Source organism: Peromyscus californicus, unplaced genomic scaffold (assembly GCF_007827085.1).
Source record: "Peromyscus californicus insignis strain IS unplaced genomic scaffold, ASM782708v3 Scaffold_22__1_contigs__length_63687245, whole genome shotgun sequence".
NCBI lineage: Eukaryota > Metazoa > Chordata > Mammalia > Rodentia > Cricetidae > Peromyscus > Peromyscus californicus.
This window is the reverse complement of record NW_026294525.1, coordinates 9,363,135-9,386,353: the sequence shown is the minus strand read 5'-3', so window position 1 is coordinate 9,386,353 and position 23,219 is coordinate 9,363,135. Positions and strand designations below refer to the sequence as shown.

The 23,219-nt window shown below is 41.3% G+C and overlaps 1 protein-coding gene across 4 annotated transcripts in view; it reads right to left on the bottom strand.

Annotated features, from left to right (window-relative positions):
• Positions 1-23,219, bottom strand: part of Rsph3 (radial spoke head 3) — a 61,985-nt gene that overhangs the window by 7,003 nt on the left and 31,763 nt on the right. For 2 of the 4 annotated variants that reach the window (XR_008221153.1, XM_052750873.1), the window contains exons 6-8: positions 22,232-22,394; positions 19,096-19,182; positions 18,625-18,743 (exon numbers count right to left, since the gene is read on the bottom strand). Coding sequence is in view for 3 of the 4 variants with exons in the window: in XM_052750873.1 (XP_052606833.1) it covers positions 18,625-18,743; positions 19,096-19,182; positions 22,232-22,394 (369 nt within the window). In the remaining variant the exon portion in view is untranslated. Of the gene's footprint in view, positions 1-18,301; positions 18,744-19,095; positions 19,183-22,231; positions 22,395-23,219 lie in introns of those variants that run through there. The other 2 variants (XM_052750871.1, XM_052750872.1) reach the window with 2 other exon arrangements.

The window sequence follows — 23,219 nt, the reverse complement described above, 5'->3', positions numbered from 1 at the left end:
AGTGCTCTACGATACCTAAGGTTATTAGTCTATAAAGGAGTTCACTTCTTGATCTTCTCCTAAGTCATACTATCCATTGTTCAAAGTAGGAGTTTGATTTAAAAATAAACATCTGAAGACAGCAAAAGATTTAAAAAAACTTCAACAACAAAAAGAAAGGTGTTTGACAGTTCTCATTCTTGTATTTGAGAGATTAATTCTCACACACTCGCAGGTGCAAATGCATTTTAAGTATTGTGCTTTCCTCATGGAAAAATTAGCATTCTAAGATGGTTTATTTCTGGTTATTCTTTTAAAGTTGGTGCTGCGGCTGCCTATATAGGTTCTCCACAAGCCCATGTGGAAGACCTGCTCTCCAGCTGGGAGAGCCCTTTAAGGAGGTGCTGGGAACTTTTGGAGGGGCCCTCATTGGAAGAAGTACATCATGGAAGAGCATGCTTTGGAGGGGTGTATTCTAAGATCCTTCCTCTTCTTCTCTATGGTTGTCCTGGCTGCCATGAGGTGAACAGCCTGTGCTACCTGCTGGTCACCACGTCTCATTTCAGGTCCAAACAATGGAGTCAAGTGACTGCAGATGAAGACCTCTACAACTGTGACCCCAAGTAAGCACATGCTCCGTGGAAAGCACTGCAGGTGTCTGTCACAGCGATGGAGGCCAACTGCTGCCTATGGTCTGTCAGTAGAGGCCCTCCAGCTCCGGCTCAGCTTCAGTGTGTGTTGTTGTCTTCCATACTTTTCCTTTCAATTTCTCTGTGTCCTTGAATCACAGGTCTTCCCTAGGCATGCACCTTCAACAGAGATTCCCTGCGTGTGTCAAATTGTGTCTCTTGCAGACAGTATGGTTGGACCATTTTATTTTTTTATTTTTATTTATTTATTTTTATTTTTGGTTTTTTCGAGACAGGGTTTCTCTGTGTAGCTTTGCGCCTTTCCTGTAACTCACTTGGTAGCCCAGGCTGGCCTCGAACTCACAGAGATCCGCCTGCCTCTGCCTCCCAAGTGCTGGATTAAAGGCGTGCGCCACCACCGCCCGGCTGGACCATTTTATTTATACTCTGCTAGCTGTTGCCTTCTGAGAGCTGGGTGTTTAAACCATTTCATGCAATTGCTTATGAAACTTCCTCTGCCTTTCTCCGCCTTTCTCACAGGTCTTCTGGATCTTGTGCTTCTAGCCCTCCATGATCGGCCCCTTTGCACTAAATACATGAATTCAACTACACAAGATAAGACTTTTGTTCCTTTTTACTATTCTCTTTCAAAGTTATTTTCTTAGTGGCTGCTCTGGGGGTTCCAGTTCACTTTTTAGTTGGCTATAATCTACTTCCGATTAATACAGGCTTAATTTTAATAGCACATGGACATTTCCCTCTAGTACCATCCTGTTTCCCTACCTTTACTGCTAATCTGAAAATTACATCTTGATATATTGGGAGCCAGCTGGTAATTTTATAATGACTGCTTTATGATACAGTTCTCTAAGTGGCAAGAGAAAAAGTTACAAAGAAAAGTTAGTCTTTTATATGCATACATATGGCTTTTATTGATACCTTTTATTTGTGTGAATCTGAGTTACTATCTTTTCATTCAGTATTTAATATTTCTCGTAGGATAGACCTACTAGTCACAGCTCTTTTGGGTACATGTGTACAGTGTGTCCATGAGGTCTGTTGGGACTGATTAGTTTTTTTACTATCTGGCAATGCCTTATTTTTCGTTCATTTTGAAGTGCAGTTTCACTGTCCTTTAGACAGAATTCTTGACTAGCAGTCTTTCTCTCTCTGAATACACTTACATCTCCACTACCTTCTGACCCCCATGATGTCTGTACGTTGTAAAGTCAGTTGATAATCGGAGGAGCCCATGCACATGAGTCGTGTTTGTCTTGTTACCCTCCATATTTCCTTGGTCTCTTGGAAGTCTATGGCACATCCCCAAGTAGATGTCTTTATTCTATGGAGAGTTCACAGAGCCTCTTGGATATGGAAACCCAGTATTTTCCACCATCTGTAAGTTTTTAGTCATGTGTCTTCAGATCCTCTTCTGGACTCTTGTCTTTCCATCTGGTATTCTCTATGCACATCTTGATATGTCTGACAGATTTGTACAGGTCTCTGGGGCTCTGTGCACATCCTGGTATTCCTGACAGCTCTGCACAGGTCTCCGGGGCTCTGTGCACATCCTGGTATTCCTGACGGCTCTGCACAGGTCTCTGAAGCTCTTTTCATTTTCCTTCACTCATCTTTCTTCCTGTTCCTCAGAGTGGATTTATTTTATTTGGCTTAACTTCAGTTTCAGGGATTCCTTCTTCGCTAGATCAAACCTGCTATGGAAGTCCTAGAAAGAAGTTTTCATTTCAGTAACTGGACTTTTGAACATCACAATTCCCACTTGGTTCTTCTTGGTTCCAACTCCTATTTATTTTTTTTTTTTTAAGATTTCATTTTTACTTTCTGTATATGGGTGTTTTGCTGTATATATGTCTGTTCTCCATGTGTGTGCCTGGTGTCTAAAGAGGCCAAAAGGCGGCGTCAGATCCCCTGAGACTGGTGTTGCAGACTATTGTGAGCCACAATGTGGAACTGGAGTCCTCTGAAGAGCAGCGAGTGCTCTTAACCTCGGAGCCATCTCTCTAGCCCCACTGGTTCTGACTTTTCACTGATTGTGCTATTTGATGAGACCGCATCCTCATACTTTAGTCCTCTGGACATTTTTTTGTTTCTTTCAACTCTTGGAACATGTAGATAATTCAAATATTTTTTTCTGGTAAGCTGAAAATCTGGACTTCCTCACATAGCTTCTGCAGACTGCCCTTTGTTCTTTTGCATGGATATACGTTCTGATTTTGTACGTTTTGTAATTTTTTTTTTTTTTTTTGGTTTTTCGAGACAGGGTTTCTCTGTGTAGCTTTGTGCCTGTCCTGGAACTCACTTGGTAGCCCAGGCTGGCCTCGAACTCACAGAGATCCGTCTGGCTCTGCCTCCCGAGTGCTGGGATTAAAGGCGTGTGCCACCACCGCCCGGCTTTTGTAATTTTTTTTGGTAAGTATGGGACATTCTGAGTAAGTCTAACATAGTATTTTGGAAGACAGACTTGTCCCACTGCTACTTTTGAGTTTTGGTTGCAGTTTTTATATTATTCTTTATAATAACCCTCCTATAAAAATGCTGTCAAAGTCTCTTCTCTGATGTCTGGGACCACTGGGGTCTGTTTAGTAAAGTTAGTGGGTCAGCAATTAGAATACATATTAAAAATGCTTCTTTAAGAAAACAATCTTCTGTGTGTATGGGGTGTGTGTGCGCGCGCACGAATGCCACTGTGCCTAAAGGTCAGAAGATAACATTCATGAGTCAATACTCTCCCTCTCCTATATGGGTCTTGGGGAATTGAACTCAGGTCATTATGCTCAGTACAAGTGGCTTTATCCACCAAGCTATCTGGCTGACCCCTACAGACTGAAGTGGATCATTAAGTCTGCCATCCTTTGCTGAGAGGCTCCAGATGGGGTGGGGTATGCCTTCATTTCCTACCTGTATGACCCTCAAGGTCAGTCAGAGGTGAGTGATCCGTGCTGTCTCAAGTCTTCCCTGGGCTGCACATAGTCAACTACATACAGTTCCCGGGAATATGTCAACATTGTTCAAAGCTCCCCATGACCATCCCATCCACCTGCTCCTGCTCCTGCTCTCACCGCTCCTGCCACCGGCTCCATCCTAGGTAAATGTCATGTTACACTCACTGCTGGTGTAAACTAGTTACTCACAATGCCCTGGTGTTAGGGCCTTTGTTAATGAGCAAACTCTGAGTCAAATCAAATAGAGTCAGGCCCTAAAACTGGGCTTTTCCAGGGAGCTGACATGAAGTCAAACAGTGACAAGTGTCTTTGGAATGTGGCTTGGAGGGATACTGAGCCTCTTCTGCTCCCTTCAGTGGCTGCTAGGCTACTCGTTATGTCAGCTGGTATGGCCTGAGTCTGCTGGTCTCCATGGCCATGGGGCCGAAACCAGCCTGTGACAGGGCAAATGCCATCGAGTTCGCTGCTCTGGGAGACGCTGTCTCCAACAACAAGCAGGCCCCACTCACTGCTGCAAGTCTTTGCAGTGCAGACTCTCAAACACGCTGACTTGGGTAATTTTTGCCCGCCTGCTTCCCTCCATCGCTTTTGTGGAGGAGCAGACTTTGAGAAGTCCTTCTTCCACCATTTGAGGTGCTGGTGTGTTCCCTTCTGTGTATGCTAGTTCCTCTTCTGTCCCTTAATATAACGGTATGTTTAGGATGAACTGCAGAACGTTTTGCTTTAGCCTAGACTGTTATACTTTAGGAGATCTCTTTCTATGCCTTTTCTCTTGTGACTGTTAGCTCCATTATGCTCATAGCAAAAGGTGACTGTATATGTCACCTTTAACTTGCTGTGGAGTTATTTACCAAGAGTCAAATGGTTAGTAATATGTAGAGTAGGCCATGGGGGTTCAAGGCACTGTGTGTGTGTGTGTGTGTGTGTGTGTGTGTGTGTGTGTGTGTGTGTGTGTGTGTGTGTTTGTGTGTGGACTCTATGGTGCTGTACTTACTCAAAATTACTTTGACCTTCTCCCTGTGTTCTAGAACAGTGGTTGTCAACCTTCCTAATATATGTTGTGATGATCCCAACCATAAGATTATTTTCTTTGCCACCTCATAATTGTAATTTTGCTTCTGTTATGAATTGTAATATAAACATCTGTGCTTTCCAATGGTCTTAGGAGAGCTCTCTGAAAGGCTGGTTCAATCTCTCAAAGGGGGTCATGACCCACAGGTTGAGAACCACTGTTGTAGACGCTGTGTTTGCATATATTGGAGATAGAGGATGTTCATTTAGATGTCTATCTAAATCCTGGGGGAGAAAAGTCTTATAGCACTCCTTAGTGAGTTAGGTTACAGCTACAACAGCATATGGACAAAGACACACAAGAGGAACCTGAGAAAACAGAAGCTCCATGGCAGTCGTCAGAGTAGGCGGCGGGAGGTTGGAAAGCTATGCCATATGAGGAAAAACTAGGAGAGTGGTAGTTCACTGAGAGAACACTTAAGGAAGAAAGAGAAACTTACTGGGGTATGTAACTGTGCTGATATGATCATGGAGGCAGGATCACAACCAACGTTAGAAATGGGAGGCTTTAAATATTTTTATATTTAGTGTACATGTGTATGTATGTGTGTACAAGTTCACATCACAGAACCTACATGGAGGTCAGAGGACAACTTGCAGAAGTCCCCTCTCTCCTACTGTGTGGGTCCCAGAGTTTGAACTCAAGAGTGTCAGGCTTGACAACAGTTCCCTTTACCTGGGCTCTGGATAGCTTTTCACTTGGTGTACAAAGACTCCTAATGATCAGTGTCAAGAGCAAGTAATTGACGAAGCATTTACCACTGCCTGGGCAGGGAGACAGAACTGAATACGAGAGAGTGGTTTCCTAGCTCATGAAGCAAAAACTCCCTCATTGTTAGAGCAAATAAAGAAAGCCCAGGGCTGTGAGGTCACTTAGTATGTGAAGGTGCTGGCTACCAAGTCATGAGGAAAGGAGAGAACTGACTCGGGCAAGCTGTCTTGATCTCACAGGGTGCCCATGGCATGTCTCCACGGATGTGGTAATAAAAAGGGTAGCTGATTAGAATGGCCATCTCTTAAGGATCCATAATTGGATAAAGATTGAAGTTCGTGAGTACAGCAGAAGCCTAACCTAAAATAATCATTTTAAGGGTCTGGCACCCCAACAAAGCTGGCAGACAGCATTAGAACAAGGTAACTACTCTATGGGGGGGCTGGATCTCCAAGGACTGCAATGCATTTTGAAACACTTTCCCTAGTGTACAGAACAATGAGGCTCATTATGACATTTCCACATCTATGTCATTATACACTGTTCTTACTCATCCTTGGCCACACTCTCCTCCCTCGTCCCTTCTTCCTGTCCCCTTCTCCCCAACACTGTTCGCCTCTTCTGCTTTCACCCCTCACAACTCTTTCCTCACTCCCTCACCTCCCCTAGAATCACTTCCCTGCCTCTCAATTCCTTTTCTACTTCACACACACAGGTACACACAGCCACACAAACACAGACGTACACAGGTGAACACACACAGATTTGAAGCTGAAGTCCACATGTAAGAGAAAACATCTGGCACCTGTCTGAGTCTGTCTGATTTTGCTTAACATGGTAACAGCCAGCTGCAGCCCTTTCCTACCGCTGCGATGATTCCATTTCTCTCTACGGCTGAATAATGTGGCACAGGTACCTAATGAAATTGTATCTGCATATCAAGCTTTCTTATGGCTGTTAAATTACGTATGAAGTGGAGTTCAAGTTAACTTTGACATGGAGCTTTACTGACCCCTACTGGTAAATACGAATATTAATATACTCCAAAGTTTATTTTCTAAAAACCACGATCAATATACTGACAAAAACTTGAACTCTTCTTTCAAAAATGAGTTAAAATTGCCAGACTCTGGTTAGATCTGGACAGTCCCATTGAGAAAGAACAGTGTCAGTTGTTGGTTCCATCAATGGGGAAATCAAGCCCAAGCTTAGGCCTCTGCAGAGTGCCTTCATGATAGAGCTAGTGAGGAAAATGGCTACTTAGGCTACTTAGCTATAAAATAATATGAACAAAAGAGTGAGGGAGACCATGTCAACTTTCTATGGTAGGCAGAACATACAGGATCAGAATTAGATACAATTGGCTGATGTGTTTGATGATTTTGCCAACCTAAGAAAATGAAACTTTGCTGGGGTTAAAGAAACAGGTGCCATTAACATTTTGATAGAGTGCAAAAGGTAGCCCTTTCCCAATTGTGACCCCTCATTGTGACTTTAAAAGGAATCATATGCTTCCAATGTTTTTTCTTCTATATAATTTACAATTTTTACTGAAAGACCAATAAATGAGTTCTCTTCCCAGTTTTACAAAGGAAAGCTTTGAGGAAGGAAAAGTCTTTCTTCAGAGGTGAGGCTTAGCTCCTTGCAGGTGCAGATTGCAGCCCAGAGGGTCTGGCTTGAGTCAGTTTGCACCCTGCAAGTTCATGGAGGGACTCCCAGGCCATGTTAGTCCCCCTCACATGGCTCAAACCTAGTGATTAAGTAAGAAAATGGCATTCTAGCTTTGCTCTGTTTAGTACTGTGGGGATTACTGCCGAGATTGCAATCTCTGTATGCTGAGCACATATGCGTCACTTACACTCTGTCATCTCAGTGCTAGCTGAAAGAGGAGGAAGGACGGATTCATGGAAGGAGCATAGCAAATGTTGTTAAATAATGGAAATGAAGATGTCTACACACTCCCCCATTTGTGCAGCTTCTTATGGTTATGGCAAGTCTTCCAGATAACATTTTTACAAGACTCTGAACGTGCCTGAAGTAACTCTTCATAAACTTGATGAAAACTCAAACTTTTCCCTTAAGTCTTGTTTCCAGATATTATAACTGGGTTCTTTTTTTCTTGGGTGAAATACCTTGAACTCTCACTTATTTCTTTCTCTAGGATGGAGCAGGTTGGGGACAAGGCTAAGCCTGTCTCAATGTGGGGTCTTTGGATTCACATGTATTTCAATAAATCATCTCTCTAGGATGGAGCAGGTTGGGGACAAGGCTAAGCCTGTCTCAATGCGGGGTCTTTGGATTCACATGTATTTCAATAAATCATGGAATTACACAGCATACATTGTATGTCTAGCAAAACATCTGTAAAGTGGTCAGAGCACATGGCTGGGGTGGTCATAAGCCCTAGCAGTGACTGACTACTGTTTAACAGCTCAAGCTGTCTTCTAAATACCTTTGTCCATATCCACAGACAAGACAAAGGGTATTCTAAGCCTTATCAGAGAAGTCTCTCTTTGCAGGGAATAAAGAATCCCATGGCTGTTCAAGGTGCTGAGAATAACTGATGGTTGAGAGGTCAGTCCTAAACAAGATATTTCATACCCCACCTGAAGAGCCACTCTAGAAGGGGAGCAGAAAGACTGTGGGAGCCGGAAGACAGACAGGGCTATGAAACGCCATCTTCTGACTACAACACAGCTATGGCAATCCTGAACTCATAGTGGCTGCGATGATCTGTCCCGAGGCTGCACGAGACAGGCCCTGTCAACAGTCATGAAGAGAGGAGTCATGGGCCCCTAACTACTGGCTACTGAGAGATCTGAGAGAAGGGGAGTCTTTGGTTCTGCTGTACTCACTGGTGAGCCCAGCAGGCTCCAGTGGGCAGTTCTAAACCCACGGACACACAGATGACCCTGGTTAAACTCAGTGGGTCACAAACAAAACAGACAAAGATTTGGGAAAGGGTTTTGTAGGGAGGAGGAGAGGGACGGCAGGTGGGGGGGGGGAGAATAAAAGAGAGTGGGGAGTATAAGTAATTCTAATGAATTATATACAAGTAGGAAGTTGTCAAAGAACAAATTGTTGTAAAATGTTGAATGGACTAGATTTTATAAAGGATAGTAACAGTTGCAGAAAGTAGTCAGCTTCAAATTCAGTAATAATTTTAAATTATTTCATTTAAAAAAATAAAATTTTACTTTTTACAATTAAATTTATTAAATTTAATTAAAATAACTAGCAGCAACCCTAATCAAGTTTTTTGGTCTTTTTGTTAATATCAGTATGTTGCAAATTTTAGGATGACAACAATGACTGTTTAATATGGCTGAAGTAGCCCAGCAGTGGATAACGAGGGTGACGTGAATGTTTAGAGTTCTGCAGCGCAGTACCTCAAATTTGCCGTCAGTGCCTCCCCAGGGCAGAGGGCAGAGGAGGAAGCACATTCGGTTAGAGTCCTGGCTAGGGGTCTGGCGGCAGTCCTGTAACTCACTGTCGCCTGTGGCCAATCACTCTAAACTTTGACGGGGATCTTTTATCATGTACTCGAGTCAGCTCCATTACAGACTATGAGAAAGGGAGCACATCTTACTCAGGACTGTTGGCCTCTATGGTCTGTTGTAGTGGGTAGCCATTCCAACCTTAATCTGGAAGTTCCAACCCCCATTGAGGCTTCGGCAACTGTCACGCCTACAAGGTGGGGCCAAGGGAGGACCCTGGAGACCCGAGATCGGGATGGGCCAGCTCGCTCTCTGGTCCTGGACCCTGGAAGGTGGAGGTTGACTAAGCAGAGCTCCAGAGAACACCGCTAGACTGTGATACACCTTCCCCAGACCCCGCGACCTACCTATCCCTTCATTTGTAAGTTACGCCATTAAATAAATCTCCTTAACTACGTGGAGTGGCCTTAATTCACCAATATCTGGCGCTCACGTGGGGCAAATTCCAAAGGCCTGGGTGGCTCCCACTCTCAGCCTCCTCCCTGGCTGACTGGTACCGAAACCAGCCTGCAAAATCCCATATAACCATGGAACACCTACACGGTTCCATTCCCAAAAAAGGGAGCAGCTAGTCCGGTCTCAGTTCCCTAGCTTAGCCCCGAGACCAGCGAAAAACTGCTGTGAGTGAGGCATTCCCCTGCTCCCTGAGTGCCGGCTCCGGCTCCTGCCATCTTGACTCCTGCCTTCAGCTGCGGTCAGCCAAGGTCGCCAGCAGGCCCTGCTTTGGAGCTGTACCAACGCCACCTGCTGGTTGAAAAGTGCTACTACACCCCCCAAAACCACGAAAGGTAAGCGAGGCAAACAAGCGCATTGTTTCAAGTAAAAGTACTTGATAATTTTACACCTTAAAATTGACTAACAAATTTTGAGTAATTCTTGTAATATGGCCGACAACATTACCTCACAAGAATTTAAAAAGCTTTTTGCCTGTATGATGAATGACATCTTCCTGGAAATATGCGACCTTCCTAAGGCATATCTGGCCTGTACCATTTTGGCATTCATCGTAATAATTCACACAGTGTTCAGACACTGGCTTAATAACAAGAACAAAGATGAGTCATTATTGGGACTGATAAGGCTTTAAAAAATAGCAATGAACGCTTACAGAAAAAGATTCTCTTTCTGGAATCTGCTTTAAAAAATAGCAATGAAGACTTACAGAAAAAGATTCTTTCTTTGGAATCTGCTGATCAGGATTTACAAAACAGGCTTGTACCGAAAATTGATCTTATTGATAATAAGTGTGAATATTTAATGGACAGACCACTAACTCTCCAGACACTATATAAGGAAGAAAGATTATCATTAATTGATAAGATAAGGTCCATGGAATCACGTGTTTCTGAGGAACATAAAAACTATGATTCCATGAGAAATCTGGAGTCCCTTGCAAGAGAGGAGGTTCACTCCCTAGAACAGACCCTAGGTGCTCGTTTGCAAGCCCTAGAAGAAACTCTCAGTAAATATGACAAGGGACCTAATAAGCAGAAGGGCAAGACCATAGAGGTTGTAACATCTCCAAATGGCTCTCATACAATGGCTTATCCTGTTATCATCCATGAGAAGCCAGCAGATGACACACACCCCGAACCATATAAAACATATACATTACAACCAATTTCAACAAGGGACTTTAAAAATATAAAGGAAGCAGTAGTTACATATGGGATACACTCCACATACGTAAAACAGCTGTTAAATTTGTGGTCTACCTCACATAGAATCATTCCAGATGACTGGCATCAGTTAATTTCAGCTGTTCTAGAATATAGCCAGCAGTTACAGTGGAAAAGCTGGTTGAAAGAAGAGGCAAAAAATTTAGAACAAGGTAAACTCAGAGGTTTTGTGATCTCCCAAGATCAAATACTTGGTGAGGGATGTTTCACTGACAGGAATGTACAAGCCACTTATGATGAGCATACAATATCCCTATGCTGTACAGCAGCTCTAAATGCTTGGGAAAAAATTCCAGAACATGGAAAACCAACTGAGGTATACACAAAGATATTTCAGGGACCACACGAACCCTTCACCGATTTTTTACAAAGGCTGAACACAGCTACAACAAAAGCTGTATCAGATAAAGAATTAAGAAAAGTATTAACTGAGTCCTTGGCTTTCGACAATGCTAATGCAGAATGCAGAAGAATACTTACACCATTAAAGATCAGATCAGCTCCTTTGGAAGAATGGATTCAGTATACTAATGGTGTTGAGTCTCTTAACTACAGTAATGAGGCTTGGATAGGAGAGACAAATCCCAAAGGTGAAAGAAGGCCCCATGGTACCAAATGTTTTAAATGTGGTACACCAGGTCATATAAACTGTACGTGGGGTACTCCTAGAAGTAATACTCCTTTTAGGAATAGCCTAAACATGAGACCCCAACCACCTCCTGGATTATGTAGAAGGTGTGGCAAAGGCCAACATTGGACCAGTGAGTGCAGATCAAAAATAGATATCTGAGGCAACCCTTTACTGGCGGGAAATGCCTCAGGGGGCCTCTTGCAGGCTCCCAAATCAAACGTAGTACGAACATTCCCAGCCACTGTGGAAGAAATTCCTCTCCAGGACAACTAAATAAACCAATGCCTAATGTAAAAACCGATACTGCAATGGATGTTAAAACAGCTCTGATAGATGGATCACAGTTTACAAAGAACAGTACAAAACAAATATTTTGGCAGACTTCCATAAATGAACAAAGACCAAAGCTTAGAATTCAAATTAATGGTCAGGTTCTGGAGGGCCTGGTAGACACAGGTGCAGATGTGACTATAATTACACCAAAATCATGGCATCCGAATTGGCCTTTTCAAGAGGTAGATGTCCAACTTTTAGGGATTGGCACCCTATCTCAGATAAAACAGAGTTCAAGATGGGTTGAATGCATAGGGCCAGAAGGACAGAGAGGAAGGCTGAAGCTATATGTAGCAAATGTAGCAGTAAATCTTTGGGGCCGAGATCTGTTACAACAGTGGAATACCCAGACTAAAATTCCTACACTTTCAGAAAAGGAATACAGACCATTGCATGTTTCTAGGAATAATATCATAACATGCTATAAAAAACAGTCACCAACCATTCAGGCTGTATACAAACAGAGCACAACTACTGCTGAACTCCCAGAAGTACCAACTGCCTTACCTTTAAAATGGCTAACTAATAAACCTGTCTGGGTTGGACAATGGCCTTTGACAAAAGAGAAGCTACAAGCTTTAGAACAGCTGGTTCAAGAGCAGTTAAATGCTCAACACATTGAAGAATCTACCAGCCCTTGGAATTCTCCTGTATTTGTTATTAAAAAAAAGTCTGGTAATTGGAGAGTGCTGACAGATCTGAGAGCTATTAATAAAGTAATTCAGCCAATGGGCTCCCTACAGACTGGGATGCCCTTGCCCTCTCTGCTACCCAAAGAATGGCCTATAATAGTTATTGACTTAAAAGACTGTTTCTTTAGCATACCCTTACAAGAAAATGATAGAGAAAAATTTGCCTTCACAGTACCTAATTATAACAATTCTCAGCCAGTCAAGAGATATCAATGAAAGGTCCTCCCACAGGGAATGTTAAACAGCCCTACTTTGTGCCAATACTTTGTGCAGAAACCATTGGAGATAATTCGTGTAAAGTTTCCACAATCCATAATTTATCACTATATGGATGATATCCTATTAGCTGATCCAAAGTTAGATACTTTAGAAAGCATGTTTGAAGAAGTAAAAAAAAGTTTGCCTCGCTGGGGACTGCAAATTGCTCCTGAAAAAATACAAAGAGGAGATTCTATTAATTACTTAGGATATAAGATAGAGCTACAAAAAATTAAACCCCAAAAGGTACAACTAAGGAGAGATCGATTGAAGACTCTTAATGATTTTCAAAAGTTATTAGGAAGCATTTCCAACTTACTGGGTATCATGGGAATACCCAAAGATGGACTACAAAATTTGGCTAATACTCTAGAAGGGGACAAAGAATTAAATAGTCCAAGAGAATTATCAGCCGAAGCTGAGAAGGAATTGGCTCTAGTAGAAAAGACAATTCAAGAAGCACATGTGGATCATGTGGATCCAGAACTTAAATGCATTCTTGTCATATTCCCCTCCAGACATTCCCCCACAGGTATTTTGATGCAGAGGGAAGATATTATATTGGAATGGATATTCCTACCATGTAAACCAAATAAGAAATTAAAGACTTATATAGAAAAGATCTCTGATTTGATTCAAAAAGGTAAATTAAGACTTTGCCAGTTGACAGGAATGGACCCAGCAGAAATTGTAGTACCTTTAACTAATGAGGAAATTTCATCATTATGGAAAGAAAATGAATACTGGCAAAGAGCCTGCAGTAATTTTTTGGGAGAGATTAACAAACACTATCCCAAAAGCAAGAGAATAGAATTCATAAAGAAGACTGAATGGGTCCTTCCTCACATTGTACGACAAAAGCCAATTTCTGGAGTCCTCACATTCTATACTGATGCAAATAAATCAGGGAAAGCAGGATATAAATCAGGAGACTTAAGTAAAGTGGTACAAAGTCAAAGGCAGAACTGTATGCCATTCTTATGGTACTGATGGACTTCACAGAACCCCTCAATATAGTCACTGACTCTCAATATACAGAGAGAGTTGTTTTACATATTGAAACTGCTGAATTTATTCCTGATAATACAGAATTAACTTCATTATTCATACAATTGCAGGAAATCATCAGAAAGAGGGAACATCCTATATATATAACACATATCAAATCCCATACAGGTCTGCCAGGACCTCTAGCACAAGGTAATGATGAGATTGATCAGTTACTAATAGGTAATGTGCTAGAAGCTTTAGAATTTCATAAGAAATACCATGTAAATAGCAAAGGTTTGAAGAAGGATTTCTCCATCACTTGGCAACAGGTTAAGGATATTGTGAAAAAATGTCCTACTTGTTCCATCTATAACCAAACTCCATTACCTGCAGGGAGCAATCCAAAAGGTATACAAAGAAATGAAATTTGGCAGATTGATGTGTTTCATTTTGCAGAATTTGGAAGATTAAAGTATGTACATCATACCATTGACACCTATTTAGGATTTCAATGGGCAACTCCTATGAGTTCTGAAAAGGTTGATTCTGTGATTACACATCTATTAGAAGTTATGGCCATCATGGGAATACCTGTACAAATTAAGGCAGACAATGCCCTAGCATATGTCTCCAATAAAATGAGACATTTCTTTGCTTATTACAATATAAAGCATGTTACAGGTATACCACACAATCCCACAGGCCAAGCAGTCATAGAAAGATCCAACTGAACTTTAAAGAATATGCTAAATAAACAGCAACAGGTAACAATGACTCCTAGAAATAGATTGCATAGTGCTTTATTAACCTTGAATTTTCTCAATGCTGATGAGAAAGGAACAACAGCTGTGGAGAGACATTGGACGACAGACAAAACTCCTGAGTTAAACCAACTGGTTTATTTCAAGGATGTTCTGACCTCAGAATGGAAACCTGGATATGTTCTACGTTGGGGAAGGGGTTTTGCTTTTGTTTCTGCAGGAGAAGAAAAGCTATGGATACCAACAAAATTAATAAAAATTCGATTTGAACAGGAAAAACCCCTTGATGAGGAGAAGTAAAAGATCATCCACCAATGTGACATCTCTACAAGTTGTAAGAAAAATTTAATAATCAAAGGTTGGGGTAGGGTTCTGTTTTTGTCTTTCCAGGATAATGGAAATACCCATCTTCCAGAAATTATAAGGCCTTGGATATCCGGATGTTTACAGCAGAAAGAAAGAATCTATTGGTACCAATCTACACAGGGTAAAATCTCACTGTCTAACATCTATATCCCTATCAATCTAAAAAAGTTGTGATTCCAATTCAACTATAAGCCAAGCTGGCTTTGGAGATGGAATTGGCTCACTCCTTCTCTAAACCCAAGCATATTGCTAAAAGAAAAGGTTGAGAGATTCTTCAGTCCCATATCAGAAGAGCCCTCTGGTGTGGGACAGAAGGAAACCAATAAAAAGGGACCATTGTCTTCAAGATTCTAATTCTCTCCATGCTTACTCTTGATTTCTCAGAATCCTTTCTTACATGTTATGTCCTCTTTAAATCCAAAATTTCCATTTTGATAACAAATAAATTTTTCCAATAGCAATCTCTAAAGTCTCCAGAAGGAAGATGGGGCCCCAACAACAACAACTCTACCCAATCCAGAATGATACCATGGTAATCATCATCATACTACATTTCTTGCCAGAATTTCAGACAATCTTACCCATTACTCTAAGACTTGCTGCAGAACCTACAGTTAGTCTAACTGAGATTTAACTATCTGAGTTTTCACACAGTACCCAACAGAGATACCATCACATCCTAAACAGCAGGAAGCAATTCTAAGAAAACGACACCCCTTCTCCCTTAGGTTTCATAATTCTCAGGGTTATGGATGATGGTTATAGGGTTGGGGGGTGGAAGAAAATATTAGACTCAGTATTCTCCTAAAAAAAAAAGGGAGAAAAGAAGAAATGGAATGGATAGGTATAAGATATTATGGTAGATTACTGTATATACTAGTAAACAAATTTAGTAAAATAGCAGCCTTAGATAATTTGCACTGTTATGGATTCTTATACGTTGATACAAATGTAAACTATTTTTATATTCCTGTTTAAGATAATTTGTATATTGATACAAATAGAGAATTATATTTGTTATAATGTACATGTATTTCTACTCTTATTTGAAATATTTGTATATTGATGCAAATGTAGATTTATATCTGTCATACTTCATGTTCTAGGATATTCGGTATATTGATATATATTTAAGATTATTGTCATATTGCATATCGCACTATATATTCCTACCTCTGTTATAAATATCTTGTATATTGTCACAATTTTGAAGTCATCGTTCTTTACCATACATTTGCTTATAGACTGTTTACCTTGTTTACATGAAGCCTTAGTCCTTAGGTTATTTCGGTAGATAAGACTTATAGATTTATAGTCACCTATGCTTGTCATCTCTATAGTTACGTTAGTTAGGTTATCCAGACTTACAGATACATAGGTCAGATGGACAGGTAATCTTCAAACACTTCATAGACCTAGAGAATATGGCATTTAAATAACTTAGAATTCTGTTGACATGAGACACAATTGCTCCTGGAAGCATCAATTTGATCCCGAGAGAATGTTGGGCTTCTAAGACATTTCCATTTGGAAGTTGGTCTTCTTGGCACAAAATGGCCTACTGGGCAAAGAACTGCCCTTGCCTCGACTGCTGACAGTACGAATGCAATGCTGTCCTTTCTGGACAAGCGGGACACAAGGAAAGCGACCACTGTACTCTGCCAAGACAGGGTAAGATGGTCTTTCAGAATTCCTGCTTCTGAAAATGGTCTGTCAGATACTCTAGGCCTGTAGCCAATTTGAATGCACCAACAATGCTGAGAAACATTAGGTGACTGTCCAGGCTGCCAGCTGTCTTGGTCTACTCTTGCAAGATTCCCAGAAGTTGCTTGCATCCATCTACCATTTCTCAGGTACCATTATATTCCTTCTCAGGTCAGTATATATATACACACACACATTATCTTAGATAGAACATATTAAGTATTAGATTTAGGTTCTTTAGGATAGGACACCTTTTGGAATGATCTTTGTAACATGCCATTTACCTATGCTCTATACTTCTCTGGATTTTAGTATGTGTTTCTTGCTTGATATTGTTCGCATTAGTTGTAGTTCCATCTTATCTAGGTCATTATTCCTCATTATTCCTGGACAATATTTGATAACCATTCCTTTGTATATAGTCTTGTATTAGGTTAGAACCTTCTTATTTAGACAAAAAGGGGGAGATGTAGTGGGTAGCCATTCCAGCCTTAATCTGGAAGTTCCACCCCCCATTGAGGCTTCAGCAACTGTCACGCCTACAAGGCAGGGCCAAAGGAGGACCCTGGAGACCCGAGATCGGGATGGGCCAGCTCGCTCTCTGGTCCTGGACCCTGGAAGGTGGAGGTTGACCGAGCAGAGCTCCAGAGAACACTGCTAGACTGTGATACACCTTCCCCAGACCCCACGACCTACCTATCCCTTCATTTGTAAGTTACCCATTAAATAAGTCTTCCTTTTAACTACGTGGAGTGGCCTTAATAATTTCACCAATAATCTGTACTCCTGCTTGAGACCTAACACAGCAGGCACTCCATTGTGTCTGTGGCTGAGTAAACTACAGGAAGATGGAATAGAAACATGATCACATGACTCAGGAAGTTTCCATGAGGTTCAGACAGTGTTGTGATCTAATACACAGGGAACTGAGTACACTCATTTATATTTATAATCACATACACATTCTTGTACTGGTCTTCAGAAATTACAGTGGATATGTAAGTAAGTCAGACTATTTCAAATGACTACAGAGTCTATCTCCTCCAGCATTCTAAGGCTAGACCAAACGCCTGCCTGCCTGATGACTCACAAGACTTCAGTCATTGCTAGTAGTAGTTAAGACTGATGAAGTCATCTGTGCTTTTCACTACTGCAGGAAACATTGTGAATGAACTGAGTGTACTCCGGTGTACACAGCAGCAGTTTACAGGACCCAACACCCTGCCACATTTTAAAGAGACAAGCAATTTATGTAAACTAGTATGGAAAGAAGACATACTGTTTGGTAAAGGATAAACTATGTAAACAATACATTTATTAGCTACAAAGTCAAAGCCTATACTTTCTAAATGTTGGAACACGAATATTCCTAAATAACTCATGAAAGGCCTGGGCACTTTGAGCCGGCTGACAATGGAGGCATGTGCGTGGAGGGAGAGAGATGGCGTTGGCTTTTACTGGTGTTGCCTAAACATTTCCTATGGATGGCCGGGCGGTGGTGGCGCACGCCTTTAATCCCAGCACTCGGGAGGCAGAGGCAGGCGGATCTCTGTGAGTTCGAGGCCAGCCTGGTCTCCAAAGCAAGTTCCAGGAAAGGCGCAAAGCTACACAGAGAAACCCTGTCTCAAAAAACAACAACAACAAAAAAAACATTTCCTATGGATGAAATGCGGAAAAAGACAGAAGCAAGAATGTAACCAGTCGAGAGCAGCCAGTAAGCCTTCCTTAAATACTGAAGGTGGAGGATGGAGCTTAGTTTTACACAAACAAGAGCTCGGTCTTTGCTCAGCCTTCAGGAGCACACAGGTATTCTTTACAAAGTGAGTGGGGTAGTTTCTGACCGAGAAGACATGCCTAAAGCACTATTATCTGCCAGGAGATAAGAGACTTACCAAAAAGGAACTACTCACGAAATTAGAACGAGTGAGAAAAGATACACTTCCTAGTTACAAATGACAGTGATGGGGAACTAGTAATTAGACAAGACTCTTATGACATATGGTCTTTGAATAGTCTGTTAAATAAATGAAGAAGTGTCTTTTTTATCAGTTTTATTTTGTATCATAATTGATTTGATGGATAAATATCACATAATTTCTAATGTCTGGGGTCACACGCACCAGTACCTGACTATATATTACTGACCAGCTGCCGAGCTGCTTCTTGCCTCCCAGAACTCTTCTGATTGTGACCGCTCCTCTCCTACAGACTCCTTCAATTCCTCTTGGTCAGTCTGCCAAGAAGGCTCCGCCTCTTCCATGGGCTTCTTCTCTTGGGATGATGTTCTCTGTGTGGAGTCTCTCTCTGAAAATGGCTTCTGGACCTGGGACATGGTTGGCTCCTGTAATTCTAAACTCACCGAGGGATCTGTCGCTGAGTCAGCACCACCAAACACATCATTCGACCTCGCAGAGGGCTGTATGCCTTCCTTACGCTCGTAATTGTTTAGCCTTCTTTCCACCACTTCACGGATCAACACTGAAAAGTTCAGAGGTCATCAGTTTCCATACTTTCCTTATAGACAACTAGAAAGCCTTGCTTAGGCCTTTGCCACTTCCCATTAACCTTCATAAATTTAGCACAACAACTCTCAATCAATGCATGAACAGGTTACGTCCTTTGCTTCTTTGGATAGCAAGTACAAAGCAACAACAGAAGGTATTACATGAGGAAGTGATAGGAAACCCAGGACAACAGAGGTGGAGCCTGCACCCTTGTTAAGACAACTGATAAGCCAAGTGTAAGAACCACCACCACCACGAATGTTCCTTCCTCACTTCCTCTTCCCCACCAACAAGTTTAGAAACAGCTTTTATATCAAATAACTTACTGTCAAGCATGGTTCTTCCCACCATGCTGTGTTCCATGGTTTTTTCAACTTCATTCATCAGCCATGGAAGGAATCCTACCTCAATATCTGCAATAAAGAATTTCATTAAGCAATTTCTGCAGATCACTAGACAGTATGTGCTTCCCCAATGTAGTGCTGCTCAGCAGCACTGGCTTCTCAACATAAAACAGTACACAGACTCCTCACACAGCATAACTTTGGCTGTATTCGCTATACATGCTCAGCTCAGCTTCCCTCTACTGCAGAAGCGGTGTTAGCAAATCATGAGGTTTCCACAGAGTCAAAATACAGCTGTACCCATAGGCATAATCTGAGATGGGCAGAGAGAAGACGCTGATCTGGGAAAACCTTACTCAAGTGGGACACAAGCCTGGGCATGAGCATTGTTGGGAAAGAGAATTCCCTTGAGGCCAAATCCAATGGAAATGGACCAGCTGAGAGGGTAAATGAGAAGGGGCATCTAGAAAGCGCTGCGGATGAGGTGGAGACTAGGCGCTTCTGTTAGCAGACACTCGCTCCAACTTCAGTGGGCGATCCACTGTGCGAGACTTCAACAAGACTGCCCGTTAAATCTACACTCAAAGTTTCAAGGAGGTTTTTAGGGCATCTATTTAATAGGATGATAATAGAGAGTGAGAGAATACAGTACTTGCTATTATACATAACATATCTCAGGTAAGATTTTTATTTTCAAGCTTTAAACTATGTAACAGACAAAAAACCAAAACAAATATTACTTTTCTCTGTGACTAATAGCAAGAGGTCAACTCTTACGGTTTGAATCTTAACTATTTCCCCAAAGTTCATGGTTCCCAGGTGATGGTATGTTGGGAGGTGGGGCCTAGTTGAGGAAGTACATCTTCGGGAAGTGTGTGCTCTTGAAGGGCATATTAGGACCATGTCCCTTTTCTTTACTGTAACAGCTTTGATTTCCCACAAAGGCCCAGAAACAATGGAGTCAAATGTCTATGTATGGATCTGTATTGAAATTCCTGAACCCTGGATGAAATCAATCTTTCATCCCTTTAAGGGGATCACCCCAGGTGTCTTGTCACAGTGACAGATGACTGACACACTACCTAGAATGAAAGGCAGGATGGGAGCAGAACAATGGAGCTGTAGTTCCATGTTAACCTGAGACCTAAATACACCTGAACTGGCTATTCTCAGTTGTCAACTGGATTACATCTGGGATTAATTAAAGCAGAAGCAGCTGGGAACATTTGTGAGGGCTCTTTCCTTGATTGGATTATTTGAGGTGAAAGACTCACCTAAAACCTAGTCACACTTCCTGGTGGCAACCTATACAAAGGACATGGAAGGAGGAAGCTTTGGCTTTTTGTCTGCTCGCCCTCACGCTCACTGGCAAGTTCATCCCATCCCTGGTATTAGAGCCTTCTTCAGGATTCCAGTGTATACTGAAGACCAGCTGAGACATCTAGCCTCATGGACCAAATTACTTATTGGATAAGCCACTCTGACAAATACCATTTTTATATACATAGATTCAGTCTATGGATCAGTTCTGTTTCTCTAGAGAACCCTGACTAATACATATTTTGGTACCAGGAGTGAGGCTACATCTTCTACATCTTCTGCTAAGGGTGCAGAGACTTCCTTGGAGGAGATTCAGTTCTCAGCCTCGGTGGGGTTCTCCCACACATCTCCATCCCAAGGTACAGGATGTCGTTCTTTACCAATTAATGCCCGGGTTTCAGCCACTGTCACCCTGAAGCTGGCACTCAAATTTTTTGTTGAATTCGGCCAATGTTCTAATGAGGGCTTCAGTTTGATTTTCTGCAACTTGAGCTCCGTGGCTGCTGGAGAAAGATTCTCTTCTGCACATACTTAGAAACCTCTAGACTTTTATACGCATCTTCAGCCAGCCAATTTTATCACTGAGTTCACTGTTATCCTTCGCCACCCGAGATGCTAGCAGCTGGTTAATTTTATCATGGAACTCATTGCTTTGCCAATTTATCCAGAGATGCTAGGAGCAACCAACTAGCAATCATTTTTCTTATTTTTCCACAAATTATCAAAGTTTCACATACAGTGTCACTAAATTTCTTGCTTCTTACAATAGGTCAATCAAATGCATTTGTCTAGATAAGTTTGTTAAATAGTTCACATCACAGGTTTCTACTGCTCTCCACACTTCTAAGAGAGGCTTTAGTAACTGTATGTGTTGGCAACCAGAAAAATTTGTTCCAGATACTTTCTTCTTCCTCCTTCCTACTCCCTCCTTCCTCCTCCCCCTCCCCCTCCTCTTTCTTCTTCTTCTTTTTTCAAGACAGGGTTTCCCTGTGTAGCTCTGACTGTCCTGGAACTCAGAGATCCACCTGCCTCTTCCTCCTGAATGCTGGGATTAAAGGCATGTGCGCCACAACTGCCTGGAATGTTCCAGATACTTTTAGAAAAATTCATCCTTATACTTTAGTTGCTCTAGAACCACATTTAGTGCCAAAATATGTGGTAGTCAAGGCTCTCTAGAGAAACAGAACTTATAAAACCAATCTATATATATAAAATTTCATGTACTTTATGATTTAATTCCTAAAAAAATTCATTATTTCAAACAGGAAACTGGAGGTCATAAAGCTAATGAAACTGGGACCTAAACTCATGTTTCTGACATCAAGTCCATTGTTCTTTCTAATATATAATCCTGCTTCTCAATAAAGAGATGCTACTATCCTAAATCAACACCTTTATAATACACTACTTTAAATATTTAAAATTTTCTTTTGATATCTACCTAATGATAGTACATATTTAGAGGGTGTGATACAATAAGTTTCATAATAGTAAATTTTCATCATAATAAATGAACAATATTTAAACAACTATAACTGACTTTTGTTTCAGAAATATAAACATTCTAATTTAAAATAAAAATGGTCATGAGGCAATGCATGGTGGCACATACCTGTATTTCCAGCACCCCTGAGGAGGAGGAGGAAGAGGAGGAAGTAGGAGGATCATGAGTTTGAGGCTGGCCTGGACTACAAAAAAAAAAAAAAACGTTCTGGCAGTGCTTGTACACCTGAAATACATTTGAGAAAGTGAGAATATTCTCAGTGTAACAGTGAATCTAACAAGAGTCCCCACAAACCTCTTTCAACTGGATCATAAAAGTAGCCACTGTTCCTGAGACTGTCAAAGACAGACGGGAGAAGGTCAGCCAGATACCGCTGCGCAAACGCACGAGCCGAGATCTTCTGTGACGTCTCATTGTGCTTATGTACAATTTCCCACTGCTGCTTCTTACGGCGTTCCTGCCAAGAGAAAGATGTCATTGCACGAGGATATCTGAGTATTCTGTCCTCTCAAGCACTGGAACTAGTGAGGCTAAGTATGTGGAGGAGTCTACAGCTGCAGAAAGTGGTCAGAAGGTGTCTGTCAAGGACTCACCGCGATGAGCAATTAGTGGGCATTGAGTTTATGAAGAAATAAAGGGACCTAAGGTAAAACTCATCTCCTGACCCATTTTCCTAATTTCTATGCTTAACTGTATGCATGCTATTAAAAAGATAATGACAGCTGTATGTATTGGCATATACCTTTAATCCCTGTACTTGGGAGACTGAAGCAGGAGAATGGCGAGTTCAATGCTATCCTGGGTTACACAGGAAGACTTTGTCTAAAACAACTATGATAGAAAATGACATGCATTTTTATTAGTAACATCATAAAGTAGTACTAACATGAGATTTTTATCCTTAGGTATCTTCCATCAAACAACACAGGCCAATGGTCTGACTTGTGTTTAGTATCTCTTTGATTGACAAAGCTGAAATGGCTTTGAAGATCATGAAAGCTTGTTTTGTGTGGTTGTCTCCTGTAGGTCACATAACATCTATCAAGCTAATGAATGATTTTCTATGTGCTTATATAGAAGTGGGGGCTTTAATATATATTTCAAGTAATCTATTTTCAAGGTGTAAAAACATATACAAATCTAGATGACTTATAGAGTTTTTCTCATGACATATTTTTTGGTAAATTATTATTTTAATATAGCTTCTACAGTCAGTGTCTATTTAATATATGCAAGCAAAGGTCTGCACAGGAACATTTCTCACTATGAGTCCTATGTTTAT